This window comes from Marmota flaviventris, chromosome 14 (assembly GCF_047511675.1).
Source record: "Marmota flaviventris isolate mMarFla1 chromosome 14, mMarFla1.hap1, whole genome shotgun sequence".
NCBI classification, from domain to species: Eukaryota; Metazoa; Chordata; class Mammalia; order Rodentia; family Sciuridae; genus Marmota; species Marmota flaviventris.
In genome coordinates, this window is record NC_092511.1 from 33,499,026 (window position 1) to 33,521,755 (window position 22,730).

The 22,730-nt window shown below is 37.0% G+C and overlaps 1 protein-coding gene across 4 annotated transcripts in view; it reads left to right on the top strand.

The window, feature by feature from the left end:
* The first annotated feature begins 1,187 nt into the window (after positions 1–1,187).
* Eml4 (EMAP like 4) overlaps positions 1,188–22,730 on the top strand; it is a 140,444-nt gene continuing 118,901 nt past the window's right edge. For all 4 annotated transcript variants that reach the window (XM_027934319.2, XM_027934318.2, XM_071601524.1 and 1 more), the window contains exon 1: positions 1,188–1,446. In XM_027934319.2, coding sequence (XP_027790120.2) covers positions 1,422–1,446 — 25 coding nt within the window. In that variant the 5' untranslated portion in view covers positions 1,188–1,421. The remainder of the gene's footprint in view (positions 1,447–22,730) is intronic.

Here is a 22,730-nt window from a genome sequence, read left to right on the forward strand (position 1 = left end):
GGGGTGGTGGCTGGTGGTGTGGCTCAGTGGTAAAGTGTCCCTGGGTTCAACCCCTGTAGCAAAAAAACAAATAAACAACATAAAATTACTTTCTTATTCTAACTCAGCTCTTTATTATTGCATAACCTATTTAGTTCCTGAGCATCTTAAAGTTCTCCACTTTATTACTCTAATTTGCGCACCAAGTCACAAAAGGGTTTTCACAAATTAAGGGAAGGTCTCTGGAAGGAAGGGCAATAGGGTTAAGGGCATAAGGAGGAAGATGAATGCATGGCATGCTTATGTGTTTTGGGTACAAGTTCACCCTCGAATTTGCAAATGAATAAAGTGAGGCCTAAATAAATTAGGTGATTTGACACTTGCCCCGTGAGTCAGATGGAATTGAGCTTAGAACTCAGGCTTACTTCATTTGAAATAAGCCATATTGATCATAGACAATCACTCTTATGATCTACCATAAAAGATTCGCTTTGCACCCTTGGTAGAAAGAACACCAGGGGGAGTAAGGAAGCCTGGGTTCTAAGCTTTACTTCCACAAGGCTCCACGACCTCGGGCAGTCGCATTCTTTCTAAGGCTCGGTGTCCTTCCTCATAAGAAGAGGTTGGGCAAGATGAAACTTGGGTCCCATCCAGCACTGACATTCTTTGCTTCTGATCTGTGCAGGGACCTGCAGCTGTGGCAGTAGTGGCCTGGGGCTGGTCAGGACGCCTCGCCCCCATTTATCCCTCACTGGACTAGGAAAGAGGGGAACGAAGGAAGGAGGGATTCTTCCTCTCACTTTGCTGCCTTTTTAGCGTCTTTGTAGGACACACCCCCCTGTCAGAAGGACACCAGACTTGAGTCCCCGGACTCCCCAACAACTGTGAGGGCGAGAGTCTCTCGATGCACCTGAGTTTCCTAGGCCGGAGGCTAACCTTTACCACCCCAATCTCTCAAGGATCCAGCTTCAAGACGTAGGTCCTAGTCCCTTCGCAGGCCCAACACGCAAGCGCAACCACACGCCGAGGGCGAGCCTGAGGGACGCGGAGGCCGGGCAAGGTGAGGGGCGGGGCTGGCAAGACCTCGCCTCCTTACCGTCACGTGGGAGGCGGAGTCGGAAGCGTGACGGCGTGCGCGGGGGCGGAGCTACCGCTGCGCGCGGGCGCGGGGGCGGGGCTCCGCGCTCTAGGCTGCTGCCTGAGAGGGAGGCCGGGCAGGCGGCGGAGCGGCGCGGCTCTCAACCTGACTGGGGAAGTGGCCCGGGTGGCCGTGACTGACTGGCCCAGGGCGGACGGACGGACGGACGACGGAAGCGGGGGCCGGGAGCCGCGCCGGTCGACTTGGAGAGCGAGTGGGTCAGGCTCAGCGGCGGCCAGTCTGTTGGTTCGCTGAATGAAGTGCCCGCCCCGCTGAGCCCGGAGCCCGGCGCTTTCCCCGCAAGATGGACGGTTTCGCCGGCAGCCTGGGTGAGTACGGCTGGGGAGTCTTGCCTCTTCTGCGAAGGGTGGGAACCTTGTTCCTTCCACGCACAGCCCAGGCCCTGCTCTCCGCCCTGCCCCTCGGGGAGGCAGCAGTTCCACTGCACATGTTCCCCTCGAGGCTGCCGCCCCTCCTCGGACTCTGGCGGACGGAGAGCCCCTCCCCCATGCCCAGCCCTCCTACGAGCCAGACCCTCCTTTCTTCCCAGAGCCCCCTTCAATACAGGGCCCTTCTCCAAAAGTGGGAACCCTTTCCCTTCACAGAGGCCCCAATAGCTGGTACACCCATCATGCTTTCACTGCTCCCCCCAACAACCGTGGGACACCCCTTCTGAAAATCCAGACCCCTCTTCAGGGTGCAACATTCCTCCTTTCCACATACCGCGCACTCTTTCAGGATGGAGACTGCCCTTCCCCACGCAGAGGCTCCCTTTTATGGTAGAGACCCCCCCGCCCCCAATTCCGCTTCTGGAAGTGGGTACCCCCCAGTCTTCATTTCAAATTTGGAGGCTTCTTTTAAGTGTCCCTTAGTAAGTGACAACTTCCTTTCACTGTCTCCACTTCTCTGCATATTTTGCAGTCAGTGGTAGAGAGACCTCGAGCACTGAAGCATCATTGCTTAATACAAGAAAGGAAGAGGTGCATTTGTGTTGGGGGACCCTCTTTAAGAGTGAAAGCAGAAGTGTTTCTTGGCTCTATATTCATGCTGGGGAGAAGTAATCCTGCCCAATGAATCCATAGGAAAGGGGGCCTCTGTCGGGAAAGAAAGGATTCTCCATTTTTGGAATATGTTGTCTTTGTGGAATGGAGAAAGGGAAGGAGTTATTAAGTAGGTTGCAGTATCTTTTCAGTGTTCCCTTTCACCCGATTAAAGGTAGTAATGTTGTAACTGGCTAGGGGAATCAGAATTCCAGGCTGATACTCAGTGCCCCATACCTGTGTCTGGAATTACTATTCTTTGAGGCCATTGGAATCTGGTTACTGTAAAGATTGAGTTCAACTGTTAATGGTGGTGAGAGAAACAGTTTCTACTTTGGCTGATATTGCAGTTATGTGATACCTGCTGCTGGATTTGTATTTTGAGTATTGTACATAGAGGTAGCATGTACTCAGATGACTTTCTTTTGCATTTCTTGATAATAAATCCTTAGTTGGTTAATGTTCATAGATCAGTGAACAGTCTGGCAACAGGCCATACTTTAATCTGTCCACACAGGTTGGGATTAGATGGATTTTAAGAATCTAAAGTAAATAAGTAAAAGAGCAATGTAGTTATTACATAGTAAGACCCATAATTTTTGCCCTATCATAGGAAGGAAAAAAAGCATTGTTATAAGGTTGTTTTGAGAGTGGAAGTCCTAAAATAGAGGAGGCAACTAAGTGCTAGTTTTTCCTTCCTAAAAGCACCTGTTGTCCCTTCTAACCTTTGATGTCTTACAATTCCTTACCTATGAAGTTGTTCCATTCTTGGGCTCCTGTTAGAGAGAGATCAACTTTTCACTGGTTCTTTTTCAGCCTCGTGGCTGAGTTTATTAATTAGTTCATATTGAACTGAAAGACTTGTTTGTCCTATATGTCCACTAAGGATGTGATCATAATACTAGGGCTAATATTAGGTATCTTTTGAAGGCTGTTTTGGGCCTGTGGTAATCTCTGTATGGTTTGGCTCCTCAGTTTGTACTCATTATGAGATCTCTACTTATTTGTACTTCACCTCTGTTGATTTTGAAGAATTCTGGAGAGCTTCTTCAGTGAGCGTTTTGAAAGTCTTTCTTACCAATTAGAGCACTTAGATATATTTTGAAGTAGTGTATATGCCTTATTAAGTTAGTTTATCCCTTCTTAACTAATCCAGGAGGGACTGACAGGTGAAAATAAATCCCATTGTTATAGAGCATTATAGCCCATACTAATGTTGGATGATAATGATGATGATGATGATGAAGAAGAATAATTCATTCCATGCTATCTTTCGGGTAGTATGTGATGAGACTTCCTTTCTTTAGATAATGGTGTTGATCAGGAACAGGGGAGATAATGCCTGTTTCTAAAGAGAGGAACCTATGTCAGCAGAGAGGGAAGGAAATGGTTCCTGGCAGTATTTCTAGAGCTGCTCCTGATGAAGATACTTCTCAGCAGGAGCTCTGCTTTCTCTTTTTGTCCTCCTAAGAGTAAAACTAGGCCCCATCTTAATTGAAACCTTAAAGGGTTGGGAGTGGGGGAGGGGTGGTGCTGGTATATTTTACTGGTAGCCTTTAAACAGAGCTCTTTGCTCAACTCTTGCCAAATTGCTTGTTTCTGTTCCCTGCAGTTCATTAGCCTGGAGCTTAGAGTTACATTGATCTTTATTTTATCATCAAGAGAGCCATTAATATAAAGGCAAGCACTTGTGCTTTAAGAGATGTTTAAAACTTTTTTTTTTTTTTTAACTAAAGAAGAACTCAAAATGTGAAGTTCTTCTGGGGTAGCAAGTATGGAAAGCATTTATTATGCTTTCAATTTATTAATGTGTGTGTCCCTTTTACATACTACTAGAGGGTTCTTGAAAAATTGTGAGAAAACTACATTTTTATAAGCAGAACAGTTGAGTGCTTTATAAACAGAATGATTCAGGAAAGCTGATTATTTAAGTGACTCCTATGCTGATCATCTTGTAAAGCAGAGACACTTAAAATTCAAACGGTGTGCTTGTTTGATGAGTGAAAAGGCAAACAGATATGTGTATCTGATGGTGATTAAAACTATGTAGTGAGTTTTGAAAACAAAAATATTTGGTGATTGGCCATTTTATAAATGTTACATTGAAGTTAAATACTGTATAAAAAGGGTCTTCTTGCTAAGTTGCTTAGAACCTCCCTAAGTTACTGAGGCTGACTTTGAACTCTTCATCTTCTTACCTCAGCCTCCCAAACTGCTGGGAGTAAAGGTGTGCACCCTGCTGCAAAGGATGCTTTTAATCTGAACAGCTGATGACTTTCAGGCAGTGTGGTTAACAGGTGTTTATACTCTGTAATTTTCCTTAGATACACTATCTTTTGGTACATGAGTTAGGGTAATTAAAAAAGGAAGTACTTTGGAAACAACAATTACTACTAGTACTACAGCTACTACTAGTACTGTTGCAGTACCGGGGATTGAACACTGGGCACTCTGCCACTGGGATGCTCCCTATGCCTTCTTATTTTTTTATTTTGAGACAGCGTCTAACTATTTTGAGACAGGCCTCAAACTTGCGATCCTCCTGCCTCAGCCTCCCAAGTCACTGGGATTACAAGTGTGCACTACCATACCCATCTTAGAAACAATTATTTTAAAATTTACCCAAAATTATATTGATGCGTTGTTTACAAATGACAACACACACACACACACACACACGTCTACATAGTATACATTTTAAATTTCAGGTCTATGTGCAAAGTGGAAACTATCAATACAGCTTTTATTATTGATTTTTCAAAAGGCAGAAGTTGGGTTTATTTCATACTTGGTCTTTTTAGCATCTCATTCGTAATAAAGGTTTTAATTAAGACTTGGAATTAGCTTGGAAATTAGTGTTTGCACTTAGAGAAAGTATAAATTTAACTATGTCAGCTTTAATTTTTTCTGCCTTCAAAAGTTAAAAACAAAACAAAATTAAAACCTTTTTTTTTTCCCGAAGAAAAATTGTAATAAACAAAACCATAGGATTGGTATCGATAAGAAACAACATTTTGGGTGCAGAGTATAAAGATGAACAAATAACAGCATTGTGTTTCAATTTAGGAACAGTTTTAAGAAAGTGGTTTTTTAAATATTGCAATATTAGAAGTATAATTTGTCATTACTAATCTAGCCTTCTTAAAGGAACAATGTAGTATGTGATTTTTAATTTTTAAATTATTTTAAAAAATATTTTGAGGATTGAACCCAGGGGTGCTTTACCACTGAGCCACATGGCCCAGCCCTTTTATTTTTTTATTTTGAGACAGAGTCTTATTAAGTTGCTCGGGGCCTTGCTAAGTTGTTGAGCCTAGTCTCAAACTTTCGATCCTCCTGCCTCAGCCTCCTGAGTCGCTGAGATTATAGGCTTGCGCCATCATGCCAAGCATAATTTTAAAATTCTTAACTTTTATTTCCCCACCCTCTTTTCCCCCCCTTTTTGGAAACAGAGTCTCATTGTTTTGCCCAGGCTGGTCATCCCCTGCTTCAGCCTCTCCAATAGCTGGGACTACTGACGGGTACTATTGGGATGGCTGATTTTTTAAAATATTAATCTACTCTAAAGCATTCTTTAAGTATTCATATGAAATATTTCTCTTATAATAAGATTGTTTGGGCTGGGCGCAGTGGCACATTCCTGTAATCCCAGTGGCTCCTGAGGCTGAGTCAGGAGGATCACGAATTCAAAGCCAGCCCAAAGCCAGCCGCAGCAAGGGTGAGGCACTAAGCAACACAGTGAGACCCTGTCTCTAAATAAAATACAAAATAGGGCTAGGGATGTGGCTCAGTGGTTGAGGGCCCTGAGTTCAGCCCCCAGTATCTCCCCCCCAGCCCCACCCCGCTCGCAAAAAAAAAAAAAAAACAACTTTCGATAGGTTATTGGTTGCCTTAAAGAGCTCAGTGTAGCATTAAGTTACATAACATGGCATGAATAGTAATTCTGAAGTGTTAGTACAACATCTGTAACATGAGTTAGCTAGAATGTTTTTCAACATGTATGTGGATTAACACTCTATCTGGAGCTGTGCAAGGCGTTGCATGCCTCTAATCCCAGGGGGCTGAAAGGTGAGGATTGAGAATTTGAGGCCAACCTGGGCAACATAGTGCCACCCCATCTCAAAACAACAACCAACAACCAAAAAATACTGTATATGGACCAGCACTGAACTTGGTTGTCCCTCATGAAAGAATAAGTAAAATAAATGCTTCCTGTCCTTAAGGAATTTACTGCCTGGTTTTGAGCAGGTATTAGGGTTTTTTAAGCATAAGTAAAGTACCAGAAATGAGGGTAAAGGGAAGAATTGTTTAGAATGCTATACTATGTATCAAGCAAGTAATTTCTGAGAGAGAAAATTTGGAGATAACTAGTTTTATCTCTTCAGAGCCTGGCTTTTAAAAGCAGTGGAATACTCTATTTGGTAGTCCCAATTCCAGAGAATATTACTAGGTCTTTTTCTGTCTTATGTTTAGGATAACATAGAAAAAGCACTCTATTTATGGATTCATTTCTATAACATGTAAAACTTCAATATTTGTTCATAAGAAAGTTGAGAAAAACATTTTGATTTAAATATAGATGAATCATAAGTCTTTTTAAAGGAAATAGTCTCCTTCAACAATTATTATCTCAGTGTAAGTTTCTTAAGTCTGTTGTATATTTCTTTTGGGGGTGGGGGCCATGTACCAGGGATTGAATTTGGGACACTCAACCACTGAGCCACATCCCCAACCCTATTTTGTATTTTATTTAGATGCTTAGCACCTCGCTGTTGCTGAGGCTGGCTTTGAACTTGAGATTCTCCTCTCAGCCTCCTGAGCTGCTGGGATTATAGGTGTGCACCACCACGCCTGGCTTGTTGTATATTTCTATGTTTCTATATTATCTCTTCCTTTATAGTTTTAGCTGTCTAAGACTATTTTAATGCCTTAATTTTGCATATTGTGTCATAGTTTACGAAGAGTTTTTATTTTCCATTTATTCTACATTCTGACTTAGGAAGCAAATTATTCTTTTATAGATAAAATAGATTCAGACTCTGTGTGTGTGTGTTTGTATGTATGTATGTGTGAATCCAATTTTTTTTTTAATGCTACTGGGGGTGGAATCTTGGGGAGCTCTACAACTGAGCCAAATCCTCAGTCCTTTTTTATTTTTGAGACAAGGTCTTGCTAAGTTACCCAGGGTGTCCTCAAACTTATGGTCCTCCTTTCTTAGCCTCCTGACTCACTGGAATTGCAGGAGTGTGCCACCATGCCTGGCCTTTTTTTTTTTTTTTTGGAAGGAGGACTAATTTTTGGGATTTGTATCCATGTTCATTTTTTATTTTATTTTTGCATTACTGAAAATTGAACTCAGGGCATTGTGCATGCTAGGCAACCATTTAACCACTAAATCCCATGTTATTTTTAAATAACGAAAACAATACCCCTCCCCAAAAAGATGAAGAATAGAAAGATAAATGATCATTTTTCTGGCCTATTTGTATGTAACTGATGTTAATATATTAATGTACTTGCTGTTAGTCTTGTCCTATGCCTAGATTTTTAATATTAAAATCATACTATGGATCTAATTTTGCCTTCTGATTTTTCATCGGATCTTAACCATTTTTTAAAAAATTTGAACTCAGTATTTTCTGATGGATTACAACATTCTTTTCCCTATTCTTTTAGTAACTCTGCATAACCCAGTGTGGTACATGAAGCCTATCTAATACATCTGAATTTGAACTCCTCTTCTAAATCTGATTCTTTTCCTTAGAAAATGGTTCGCTCTTAAGTAATTAGGTTTTTTGTTTTTGTTTTTTTTTTAATTTTTTAGTTGTAGCTAGACACAATCCTTTTATTTATTTTTATGTGGTGCTGAGGATCGAACCCAGGGCCCCGCATGTGCTAGGCGAGCACTCTACTGCTGAGCCACAATCCCAGCCCCAGTAATTAGGTTGTTTTTTTTTTTAAGAGTTATTCTGTTGATAAAGCTTTTCTGCTTTTAAAAATGTTAGTCATTTTGTAAAAGGAAAAACTTAAAATTCAAACTGGTTCCTTGGTTGTTGAGTGTTTAGATATCTGATAGCAGTGGATTTTGAAGTTATGGAGAACATGTTAGGTGCTTGCCCGTTTTACAAATGTCACATTGAAGTTGTATATTGTTGTATTGCTTATATTTTACACAAAATACTATATCACCAAGTCTTGAAATCTCCGAACCATGTTTGATTCCTTTCCATCTTTACCTACCACATTAAAATCTCTTCTAAGACTTGCCCAATTCTTTTTTTGTATGTGTGTGGTACTGGGGATTGAACCTAGGGCCTTATGCATATGAGGCAAGCACTCCACCAGCTGAGCTATATTCCCAGCACTTGTCAATTCTTACCACCTTTTCTCATCCATTATTTTCTTTTTCCACTATCATAGTCAAATACTTATTATTCTGTGCATGCATTATTGGATAGCCTCAAGAATCTCCACCTGTCTTATTTATTTTTTTACAGGGCCCTTAATTTTTCTAAAGCTGTGCTTAGATTGTGCCATTCATCCTCTCAGATCACACTTCATTGCCTAGTGACTAAATTAATTCAAACACCTAAGCCTCATTCTCCAAGTTCTCTGCTATGTTTTTTTTTTTTTTTAGTTGTAAACACAATACCTTTATTTTATTTATTTATATGTGATGCTGAGGATTGAACCCAGGACCTCACACATGCTAGGCAAGTGCTGTACCACTGAGCCACAACCCCAGTCTTCTGCTAATTTTTTTTTTTTTTCCTTAAAGCTTCTGGCCTAAATGACTTATATCTTGTTTTCCAAATTTGGTTGGCCCATCTCATGTTTATGCTTTCATCCCAGTGACTACTAACTACCCTTCAAGATCCAACTGAAATATTATTTCCTTTCTGAAAGAAACTCTTATGTATTTTCCTTTCTTTCTATCTCTAAGTATTCACCATTTGAACGTTTCATAGAAGTCCTAGAGCACTATCACAGAATACTTTTTTTTTTTAATGGCTGTAATGTAGAAGTAATTGTTACAAATCTGAAATTTATTATAACTCTTATTTCCCTGATAATTTTCCAAGTTATTAACCTGTCTATGGTTGAAACCCATATGTTTCTGAGATCATGTGGTGGAGATTTCACGATCCAGTAAAAAAAAAACTAGGGGACTAGTGAGTTTATAGCTGGTAACTGAACAGCCTTCTCTTTCACACATTATTTTATAATGGAAATGACATTTGAAGACCAGAAAATTATAATGCAATCTCAGAATAAAGATTTTAAAGTTACTTTAAATATTTAGTATTTAAACTTATTAAGTTTCTTTTTTGTCGTCTTATTTCACCTAAAATGAGTGAAAATGTCCCCAACTTTGTTGGGAATCTGATTAAGAATTCTGTGCTCAGGTTCTAGGGTAGTGTTTTCAAATGCAAGTAACGTACACAACTTAATGGATTTTGAAATCAGTTTATTAGTGGTCAAGACTAACATTAAAAAGAATGAGCTGGATGCAGTGGCCGTACCTGTAGTCCTAGCAGCTCAGGAAGCTGAGGCAAGAGGATCTTGAGTTCAAAGCTAGCCTCAGCAACTGAGCGAGACCCTAAGCAACTCAGTGGAACTCTTGTCTCTACATAAAATATATAAAAAATATCTGGGGATGTAGCTCAGTGGTTAAGCGCCCCTGGGTTCAATCCCGGGTTGATTAAAAAGGAAAAAAGAATTGAGGATAAAGAAGAAGAAACATGGAATATAAAATATCTGTTTCACTTGATTAAGTTTTATGAAACTTTTAAATTTCAGTTATATATGTTCACCTTATAAAAGTCATTTCTTTATGTGGCTATCTAATGAAAGAAACATTTTTAGTTGCTGATCTCTGTCTTTGAGGGAGTGAGTAGGAAGGTTGACCCATATATTGAAGTGTGAATGAGCAAACTGAAGAAGATAAATAAGTTGTGTGCTCTGTCTGAAAAGTTTTAAGAATCTGAATATAGTGATTAGAATATAGTTAATATCACTAGCAGTGAAATATGTGTATAGTTCTAAAATCTGTGTAATTCCAGAAAACTCAGTGTAATAAGCATTGGTGTAGATAGAAATTGTCAGCAGGTGCTAAGTCTAGGAAGGTATTTGGTGTGGAGCAGGATATCTGCATGGTCTTAAATTTCTCCCCACTTTTTGCTTATTACCTGCAAGGGGGGAAATAGTAAACACACAGTGATGAAATCAGACAGCACCTTGAATTCATGATCAAAATAAATATCACCAGTGACATTGCATGCCTCTGGATGTGATGGTGTGAAAAGGACATATCCCTTGTTTTCCAGATATGGATGCATAGTCTAACATAATCATGGGGAAACTTTGAACTCCAAGTGATAGCATTTAATTTTTTTAAAAAGATTGGGGAGCAGTATTTTTTTTTTTTAATATAAAGACAAAAACTGGAAAAGTTTCAAATCAAAGTAGGCTAAAAAGACATGACAACTAAATGCAATATCTGATTGTAGACTGTATTGTGAATTAGAGGTAAAAATACAATAAAGGATATTATTGGACCATTTTGCAAAATTGGAATATGTAGATTAAAGTATTGTATCGTTTAATTTACTGAAATTGATATCAAATCTGGAATGATATAAGACTATTTCTACTAAAGCTGTTAGGGAGAAAGGGACATGATGTATGTAACTTAATTTCAAATGTTCAGGAAAACATATGTGTTTTGTACATATGTGTATCTATATATATATATAGAGGGTGCATTCAAAGCAAATGAGACAATGTTAACAGTAGGTGAATTTGGCAAAAGCTATATATAGTATGTTTTTTGTGCTCTACTTGTTCTCCTGGCTATTCTGTAAGCTTGACATTATTTTCAAATACAAAGTTTTAAAAACTATATGACCTTTGCACTATACTCCATAGTATAACATTTTAAAATATGAAACTATCCCATCTCTCAGAAAATTCTAGCACAAAACCTTGGGATGAAACTGACTCCAAGAATATGTTCCATGTATATATCATGTGGCTTCCTTTTATCCCTAGGCCTCAGTTTGAGAAACATGTCTCTGGGCCAGAGGCAGCTGTGGTTCAAACTTAGCTGACAGACTTGTTTTGTTTGGCCCTTTTGAGTACTTTAAAAATTGGGAAATTTCACGAAAAATCTGTGTTTTTGATAATTATTTAAAAATGAAATGATCTTGCCACTCTGGGCTTACATTCCAGATGGTCCCCATACCCACTAAGTGGATGCTCTGAGGGCCTCAGTCCCTAACTTATAGTCATCTTGTTTCATTTACTTTATTGCATGACTTGGTTTCTGTAGACATAGGTTTGCTTATGCTGGAGAGGTAGTTAGGATGCCTGTCTTTGCATTCTTGACAGTCAGAATTAATGTTGCTGAATTGATGCTCTGTCACTCCCCAACATTTTAGTGTTTATTTTCTATAAACAAGGCCATTCTCCTACATAACCATTCTACAACCAACAAAAATGGAAAATAGTGATACATTGCTACTGTCTACCAAGTCCTCAGATCCATTCCAATTTCATTGTTTTAATATGGTATCTCTCCTCTTTTTAAAACAAAAGGTTCAGTTCAAAATTACATGTACTATTTAGTTTTTTTAAATTAAATAAAAAATTTTTTTAGTTGTAGTTGGACACAATATCTTTCTTTTATTTATTTGTTTTTATGTGGTGCTGAGGATTGAACCCAGTGCCTTCCATGAGCTATTACCCCAGCCCCTAGTATTTAGTTTTCATGTCTCTTTAGTCTCCTTCAATCTGAAACAGTTTCTGAGTCTTTCTGTCTATTTCATGACCTTGACAATATTACAGACCTGTTGTTTTGTAGAGTGTCCTGTATTTGATGTTTCTTCCTGATTAGATTCAAGTTACGCATCTTGGCAGAAACTCCACAGAATTGAAGCTGTATTTGTGACATTGCTTTCAGGTGACACACAATTTTTATTTCTTTAATTACTCATAAAGTCTATTTTGATCATTTGATTAAGATGGGTCTCTGCCAGGCCTTTCCACTATAAAAATTACTTTTCTTTTTTTTTTTTTTTTTAACTTTATAGTTCGTAAGTATTTTGTAGGAGGTTTTTGTTTTTAAACTATGTAAATATTCTGTTTCTCATCAGACCTTCAATTTATTGATTTATGTATGACTTGGCTTTTGTGTGGGGGTGATTGGGCTTGAGCTCAGGGATGCTTTACCACATCCCTAACTTTTTATTTTTTTATTTTGAGACAGGATCTTATTAAATTGCTGAGGTTTGTCTGGAACTTATTATCATCCTGCCTCAGCATCCCTAGTCTCTGGGATTATAGGCATGTGCCATTGTGCCCAGCTTGATTTATTTATGTCTATGGATTCTGGTATTCCATTTTTAATTTTTGTTTTGTTTTGATGTTCAGATTGGCCCCATTTTGACCAGCAGGTACCCCTTCAAGCTAGCTTCTGTTTAAAACTCTGAGGATTTTCTTGCTTTCTGATGCTAAGACGATTCAAGTTTATCTTAATATTCTCCCTGCTCCATCCTGAAATAAGCCATTTTCTGAAGGAGCTCTCATTCTTTTAGTGGAGAATGACAGTTAAAATTCAGGCTTCTATGTACTAGTTCTGTTTATTGCTATCAGAGTTCTTTCACAGTAGTCAAAACTAGGGAATATAAGTATGTGCATATGTGGGTAGAGGTAAATAGATGTATTCATTTCTTCATTTATTGTTACAGCAGCACAGGGTTCATTTTAGTTTTCTCTATTTATTTTTGAGGTTCTGGGGATTGAACCTAAGTCCTTGCTTGTGCTAGAAATGCGCTCTGCTGCTGAGCTATAGCCCCATTATTTGTAAATACCTCTGCAACCCTGGCTTTCATTATGTGTAACATATTTATTTATGTGATGATCTCCCCTGCACCCCCCCAAGCATGTAATCAATCTTCTTCCTCCTGTTTCTTTTCTTGCTCAGGTTTTGACTCCTTGTGCTGGGCTGCTCCCTTGTTTTGTGCAGAAGTCCTTGTGCCTCTTGGGCTATAGCATCATATGCCTTGTTCTTTTCTCATCAACTTGGGTGTTGACACCCTGTGCTGGGCTTTAGCACTTCATGCTAGGCTGCTCTTTTGCCAGAATGACCTCTTTATACACCTGTCTTGCCCAGCCCCACTTAATGGCTTTGGGACTGCACTGTGTGTGTGTGTGTGTGTGTGTGTGTGTAGGAACTAGGCAATTTTTTTAATTAAAAAAGTTGATAAAACATTTCAGATAACACAAGCATTTCACTTTGTATTATTTTCTAAATCTTATTTACAAGTGTTTGCTAGAGCTATCATACTAAGTTATAATAGACGGGGTGACTCAAACAACAGAAATTAATTTTCTCACAGTTCTGGAAGATAGAGATCCAAAATCAAGGTGTAGACAGATTTCTTTCTTTGGAAGTCTCTCTCCCTAGCTTGCAGATAGCCAGTCTCACATGGTCTTTTTTTTCTGTGGAAGCACATCCCTGATGTCTTTGTATATATTCAAATTACCTCCTCTTTGAAGGACACTAATCATGTTGAATTAGGACCCACCCATATGACCTTGTTTTAACTAATTACCTTTTTAAAAGGTCTTATCTCCAAATACAGTCATATTCTGAAATACTATGGATTAGGACTTCAATATATGAATTTTGGTGGGATACAATTCAGCCCATATCAATATGCATATATATTTCATATAATTTTAAATAAGGTGCAGGTGAATTGTTATTTTGAATTAGCAAAAATATTTTATGGTTCTCTATTTTAACAATTTTGTAACTGCATAGTATTTTATACCATGATGAAGGTATCTACTGTTGATGGGAAGGCATCATTCAGGATCATATTTCTTACTATCTTGTTTCTATATTTATAAGCAGTCAACAATTATCTTTGAGCAAGGTATGGTTAGATGTGTGTGAAAATATATTTAAGCAACAAAAGTACCCATGGTTTTCCACTTAAAAGTATTGTGACTATCTTTCTTTAGCAAGTATGAATATAAACTTCAGTGCATTGTATTCTGTTATTTGGACGTCTGGTCATCTTAAGTTTTGTGTGTAGAATACAATTTAAGTTATTTCTGATGACTGATAGTGGTTAATTATGAGCATTAGACATTATTCTTGCTGTAATACAATGCTCCTTTCAAGAACTGTTTATGTGGGGGCTATACACTCCATATACAAATGATTCTAAGACAGTTAAATTATAACTAGACAGTTTAATAATCTTCCTTGTCACTTAGGGTCAGTGTCTTTATTCTTTCTTCTTTTTGCTTACTTTGTTTTAAAATTTCAATTGAGTTTTTCTTTTTTTTTTTACTATCAGGCCTAAAATTTGATAGTAATTTCCTGATGACAAATATTCAGTCAGATTTCTGTGATTATCTCTTAAGTCTCAGTTTACAGTGGTGTGTTTAAAACAGAATTTATATAAGATCCATACATTGCTTTTGATTGCTGTGTTTCTCTCCCTTTTTTTCCTCTGATTATTAGGGCTTGAACTGAAAGATTCCTGCATGCTGGGAAAGTGCTGTACCACTGAGCTACATCCCTAGTCCTATTTTTTATTTTAAGACAGGGTCTCATTAAGTAATTTAGGGCTTGGTTAAGTTGCTGGAGTTGGCCTTGAATTTGTAATCCTTCTGCCTAAGCTTCCTGAGCTGCTGGGATTACAGGTATGTACCACTGTGCCCAGCCCTTTTTAAAAATTTTATTTCTTTGAGACAGAGTTTCACTAAGGTCTCTAATTTGTAATCCTTTTGCCTCAACCTCTCAAGTATCTGGGATTACAAATGTGAACTTTCATGCTGGGTCAGTTAGTGTGTGTGTGTGTGTGTGTCTGTCTCTTTCTTTTTTTTTTTTTTTGGTGGTATGGGAGATTGAACCCAGTGACATACCTACACCTGAGCTACATCCCCAGAGTTTTTTATTTTTTGTTTTGAGACAGGATCTCACTCAATTTCCCAAGCTGGCCTGAAATTTGCATTCCTCTTGCTTCCTGAATAACTGAGATTACAGGTGTGTGCCACCACACCTGGTTCTGCTATATCTTTTAAACCTCTTATTTGTGTATTCCCTGTCCCTTTTCTTTTTCCCTTTGCACAGTAAGGAAACTGTATCTTTTTGTTCTATACAGTTAACCTAGTGCTGATTATATATATCCTTTGGTGTTATTGTATAAATTTCTTTGCCTTCTGTAAATCCTTTAAATTAAAACTCAAGGATTTTTCTATATTTACTATATATTAGCCTGCCATACTTATTGTTATTTTTGATGCTCAGATTTTCCTAATTTTGGCCTTTTGGAGCATCTTCAAATTGGCTCCTGAATTCTGACCTTAGTGGTCTTCGTTTCTTTCTTTCTTTTTTTTAAAATTAGTTGTAGTTGTAGTTGGACACAATACCTTTATTTTACTTATTTATTTTTATGTGGTGATGAGAATCAAACCCAGGGTGCTAGGTGAGTGCTCTACTGCTGAGCCACAACCGCAGCCCCAGTCTTCTTTGCTTTCTGATATGAAAAAAGTTCCAAAATTTATCTTTTAGCATTTCCTGCTCTAATGCTGCAATTGTTTATTTCTTCAAGAAGTTGTCTCTTTCAGCATAAAAGTGGTATTCAATGCTCTATGGTTATTCATTGCTTCTTTTCAGTTAGTGTTTCTAGTCCAACTCCCCCCCACCACCACCTTTCTAATTTCCTATTTTAAACCTCCTATAGGCTGGGAAACCACTTAACAAAGCTTGTTTGATTTACATAAAGGTCATTCTGAACCCAAAATCATGGCCAGTGACTATTTAAATTGCAGGTTCATACTTAATAAATATTGCAGATATTATTTTTATTATTTATTTATTTAAAATATTTATTTAGTTGTAGGTGAACACACAGTATCTTTATTCATTTTTATGTGGTGCTGAGGATTGAACCCAATGCTTCCACACATGCCTGGCAAACACTTTACCACTGAGCTACAGCCTCAGTCCATAGATATTTATAATATGAGTAACAGAATACCACATGTTCTTCAGAATAAAATAATTGACTTCAAATTTTTATTGGTACATTATGATTCTATATAATAGTGGGCTTTGTTGTATATTTGTATAATATAATTTGGTCAGTTTAATTCCCCAGTAAACCTTCCCCCCAATCCTCTTCCTCTGCTCTGTTGATCTTCTATTTTCATGAGATTCCCTCTCCTGCCTTTTTTTCCTTTATTGTCTCTATTTTCCACGTATGAGAGAAAACATGTGACCCTTGACTTTTTGAACCTGGTTTATTTTGTTCAACATAATACTCTCAAATTGTATCCATTTTCTTACATATTAATTGACTTCTGAGTGAGGTCCTTAATAAGATGCATGAGCTTTTAGTTCACAAACTTGATGGTGTGTGTAAATATACACACATTTAAAAAAAAATTTGGATCATTTTTGCTATCCATATTTTTAAGATTATCAGATAAATCACTTTATCAGCAAGGTGTTTATTAGAGAGTCAAACTATCCTGAATTATGTTTGCCATATTCCATAAGAAAGCATTTTTCCCCCCTTTTAAACATTTTCTCAGGCTTGGGGATATAGCTTCAGTGATAGAGCATTACCCTGGGTTTGATTCCCAACACCACCACCAAAACAGAGAATGCACTTTTTCTGCTATTCCAAAATTGATGATGACTTTCTAAAAGTTGAGATTATTTTCTATTTTAAAACAGCTATTCAGTAGTATTAATATCAGACATTTTTCTTTAATCATTTTTTACTTCTACATACTGATTTTGAAATGACCGTCTTTTGCTAATCTTTAAGTCACAATCTGCATATCTTTAAGTGAATGTCAGAGCAAATGACAAAATTTCTTTGCATTTTTCTTTGAGACATTTGTTCTAGGAGAGTGTCGTAATTGATGAGTGAGTGGGAGTTTTTGTTTTATTTTGATAAGGACATCCTGTTTTGGTTTAGTTGGCATAGCTTTTGACTGCTTTTAGTACCTCTTGGCATTACTCTTATTTCTTTAATCCTCTCTAGTTATGATTGATGTAGATAATGTTTGTGGCACAAGCAATGCTTTCTCAATTTTTAGGATCTAATGTGGATTTGCTTTATTGAGAAAACAAAGTTTTAGAATAAAGAGGTATGACCTGAAAGACAATGAACGTTTTCCTTTTTATTTTTTGAGAATCAAGTTTGTGAATGGGGTTTTATGATTATATGCACACTGAAACTTGTACATTGTCCAACTCCTTACCTTGGTTTATTAAGGCTTCTGTAATAGAGCTAAGATTATGAGTTTGAGTGATATATACCTTACTTTTTTGAGATTCCTGATCTTAAATATTTTCATTCACAAGGTAAGTTTTTATTAGCTTCTGTGGATCACATCTGTGCAAGCACAGTGGAAAGTTAGTGAATGAGACACTCAAAATCCCTGCTCTCATGAGGCTTGTAGTTCTGTGGGGAATTCAGGGAATATTTATTTAGGAAATATTTGTTGAATGCTTGGTATGTGCTCAATACTTTTCCAGCTATAAACAAAGTCCTTATGGGTTTGTAATGTAGACTTTAAAAATATAGAGTAGTAAGAATTGTGTTGGTAAGAATTTTTTTTAAAAAAACTTTGGGAACATGGATGTTTACCTTAGACCTCTGACATTGAGCTTTTCTTTAAACTCATGTTCTTGTTTGGAGTTGAAGCAGAAAAATAGAGGTCAGGTCACAATGTTCCTCTTAGCTGTTGGAAGTAGTTTAGAGGAACATTTACTTCCCATCCCTCCATTCCTGAACACCTGAGGAAGTGACAAACTAGCTATAGAGTTCACTTCCGTTGCAGTTTTTTGTTTTGTTTTTTGTTTTTTAACTTCAAAAGTAGCTACTAGAGTCTTTATTTTTTAAGTTTGTTCCACCAGTTATAAACCAGATGAAATTTATGGAATGATTGAGAAACTAACCCCTGGCACTCCAAGAAAGATTTGGATGACTACATAATGTGCATCCCAAGAAAACAAAGCTTAAAATCCATTGCAGTTTTTAACCTGTAGAAGGGCCATCATCAGCCTTGCCTTTCTGATATCATTCTAATTTAAGGTGATGAACTTGATGGCTTTGATCCTCTGTTACCTGTTTATAAGAGGCTGTTTTTTATATTTGTTTTTTCTCAGTTGTTTTTTTTTTTGAGAGAGAGAATTTTTTAATATTTATTTTTTAGTTTTTGGTGGACACAACATCTTTATTTTTATGTGGTGCTGAGGATCGAACCCAGAGCCCCACGCGTGCCAGGTGAGCGCGCTACTGCTTGAGCCACATCCCCAGCCCTCAGTTAAGTTTTGAGTCTTGTGATCTGTGGTATATTTGCTTTAGGAGATAATCATCAATAATCATAATTTGTGGACCACATTTTAAGAAATTTTATTTATATGGATAACTTATTGAAAAGGGGAAACAAAGCAAGGGCTATACTATTTATTAAGCTATGATTTTAGGAACTATGTCAGACATTTTACATAAATTAACTACAATAATTTCCTAAGGACCAATTTCATTTCTTTTTTTGATGTGCTGGGAATTGAACCCAAAGCCTCAAACAAAGGCAAGCCCTCTCTACCACTGTGCTATATCCCCACCCTCCACAACAACATAATTTCAGTTAAAAAAAAGAGCACCCACCAGGGTAACTGTTAAATAGATTGAGTAAAACTGAAACTATTGTTATAACCATTTTTTGTGGGGGGAGGGAGCAGGGTGAGATTATAGTACAGCATCTAAAAATCCAGTGTGTTCCACAATCCGAAACTTTTTAGTTTACAGAGCGCAAAGTTTTGGATTTTGGAGTATTTTAGATTTTTGGATTAAGGATGTTCAGTTGGTAAAGTCTATATAAATATTCCTAAATGAGAAAAACTCCCAAATCAGAAATGCTTCTCTGGTCTCAAGCATTTTGGGTATTCAACCTGTAATATCTATTGATAGCTTTTTGGTGGCTAAAATTAACTAGATAGTTCCTAGATAGAAAATCTAATAATTTAACAAATATTTATTCAGCAAATCCTACATGGCAGGCATTGTTTTCATATTGGGGATGTATCAGTGAACAAAACAAACATCCTTGCTTTCATGAAGCTTATAATGAAGGGAGATGGAACAATTTTCTTTAGATTATTTGCCTTTAGGTCAGTGACTCATGTAAGTATTGATGCCTGCACTATCAATAAATACATTTTTCTCTTTTCTTAGGATATTGGTGATATAGCCTGTGTAGGGTTTGGTTTTGTCAGACAAGCTTATAGTTAAGTAATCTTGGGAATGCAAAATAAGTAATTAAAATAGGACAGCTGCTGCGCCCAGTGGTCATACCTATAGTTCCTGCTATTTAGGATTGCTTGAGCCCAGTTCGAGACCAGCCTGGATAGCACAGTGTGACCACAACTCATCATCATCAAATATATTTTTAAAAACAGATGACAACTGTGTTGGGCTACTTTACTGTCATACATCTTAGGATCTAATTTTATGATAGGATTTTGGAATATTTAAATACTTTGTTAGGCTTCCATTCTCACTTTCTTAGTTTTTAATTCATATTTAAGGTATTGTTTATTATTCTACTTTTATATGCTTGGATATGTATTTCCTTTTAGTTTGAATGTTTTATTTTCTTCTGGAAGAATCTGGCCATATTTTAATAAAATCCTACTTATTTTCAGGTTAATTTCAATAGGTCATTGTTTATCAATCTGAATTCAGAACCCCTATCTAATTACTAAGGAGAATTCTTGGGATGCTGTGGAGATCTTTAAACAGCTGTTTGTGGGTGGTGGTGATGTTAGAGGCAAACAGTGGGTTGTGTGACCAGGATGAGGTCACCTCTTTCACCTTCTGGCCCTTTTTCTTTCCGGACTTTAACACCTACTTTGGTATTTAAAAGCAGTTTGGGCTATTTGCTGTGCTGTAAAGAGTTGTTAATAGACGCACCTGTAAAATAATGTTAGATGTTTTTTGGATGAGACCTTTGGGGATATGATTATGTTACAGAAACCATGAAAGAGTGCCAGTGGTTTGAAAATCATGCATGTAATTTTCAGTGTTTTGACCTACTTTAGGCAATATTTTAATGTCTAATTTCTGAGCATTTGATCTCAACTATTTTCATTTAACTTGCATATAGTCACCAGATTATTCTTTCTACCATTCATGTTTATTGTGACTCCTCAGTTTATAACTTTCCCTCATTTCAAGTTTTTATGAGATCAGACTTTTAGCTTGGTCTCTTGAATTGTCCTGCCCCTGCTACTTTGATAGTGTAATTCCCTCAATATCACTTTTCTTGCTTCAGTCCTTGCTATCTCATTTCTTCTTAACAGCATTTTTAAAAAAATTTAGTATCCTCCAATTCTTTTACTGATTGCTATTTACCAAGAATCAGTTTAAATACCCCCTCTTCGTTTGACCACTCCAATTCACAGGGGGACACCCTTACCTTTCTGTAGCTCATTTGGTTTTACTCAGAGACCAAGCATATATTTGTCCTATATTGTTCAGTCATAAACAGTCTTATATTGTTACTTAGCTATCTTATGTTTATATATCTTCTCCCTTCAATTAGTCAATAAATTTATTAAGAACAGGAATATCTCTTATTACATTTGGTTGAATTTTTATTGACCTACCATACCGTTTTTTAAATATTTATCTATTTATTTTTTAGTTATAGTTGGACACAATACCTTTATTTTATTTATTTTTATTATTTATTTTTATATGGTGCTGAGGATTGAACCCAGGGCCTCGCATGTGCTAGGCGAGTACTCTACCACTGAGCCACAACCCCAGCCCCTAAATATACTGCTTTTTAAGTGTCACTGCTCTTATGGTTAGTGCATACCATTTTAACCAATGAGAAAAACCATAATATCAATGCATTGATATAATTCTGTTAACTTTTTAATTTTCATGTAATCGTGTTTTCTTTTCCTTGTGCAGTAATACACTGTTTCCTTAATTCATGTATTAACATTTTTTTTTTCTTTTATCAACAAAGACACTGAGTTGAAGAGATACGATGACCGACTTCAGATCAGGGGTCAGCCAGCTACTCAGCAGGCCAAATGTGGTCTGTTCTTGCAAGGTCTTGTGTTGTATTATACATTCTTGAAATGGTTGAAAGAAATAAAAAGTGACGTTTTGTGACACATGAAACTTGATGAAATTCAGATTTTAGTATCCATAAATGACATTTTATTAGAACATGGTCACACTCATTTATTTAGAGATTGTTTATAGCTGCTTTCACATGACAGTGAGTTAAATATTTGGGACAGATTGAATTGCCTGAAATCTTTATTAATCTGGTTCTTCGTAGGAAAAATTTTCCCACTCTTGTTTTAAATAAATTTTATGGTAGAGCTGGGATTTAATGTTAACTATACTTTGTTGATATAGCACTGAGTCTTCAGAGAACTGCTGAGGAAATCCTAATAATTCAGTATGGTGATGAGAGACGAAGGCCAGACAAGGGCTAATTAATTAGGTCCAGAATGGATGACTAGTTGACTTTCTGGAACTCCTTTGCTTACATTTCAAAAAAAATTCTTTACATTTAAGGTAAACATTTTTAATGCTTTGATAGACTTGCCATGTACCCTAGGGGAAATTAGGGAATTTGGGGGAAAAAAAAAAGCGGACAAGAGGAAGACACATTCCTGAGACTTGTTTGAGAAAGCAGGTGTTTTGTTTTTTTAAGAGCAAGAGTTTGAGAATAATTTTCTTCCCCTGCTTATTAAGCTGTTCCTACCTCTCCTCACTGACATTTTGTGTAACCCTGGATAAGGTAATGAGCTATTTTTGTCAAACTTTGTTGGACTTATTTAAAACTGGGTGTATTCTGTTGCTTTGGGAATTTGTCTGGCATTTTTGTTATCAAATAAAATACATTCTTAATAGCAGATTCTCAGTCGTTTATTTTAAAATATCTTTATCTAAATATTTTGGTTTTAGTGACCAAGGGTAGCACTGCAGTGTAGTTTTGACTTTGAAAATTTTAAAATCAGCTTTATTGAGCTGTGCTTTACCTACAATGAAATATGCCAATTTTAAGAATACATTACTTCTTCAAAAAATTCATATCTACTACCTCAATCAAGATCTAGCATGTATCCATTGCCCTAACATTTTTCCTCATGCCTCTGTGTAGTTAGTCTCTTCCTTTCATCCCCAATTTCTGGCAACTACCATCTTTTTTCTATTACATATTTTTTTATTTTCTCAAATTTATATGACTGGAATCTTATAACCTATGGCGTTTTGTTGTTGTTGTTTTTTACTTGCATAATTCTTTAGAGTTTATCCATGTTGTGTGTTTCAGTCTTTTGTCCCTTTTTATTGCTGAGTGATAGTTCATTGTATGAATAGAGTGCAGTTTATACACTTATGGGATGATGGACATTTAAGTTGTGACCTGGTTTTGGCTTTTATGAATAAGGCTGCGTGACCCTTTTAATTATAACACATGCCCCCCCAACAATCACTAATCTT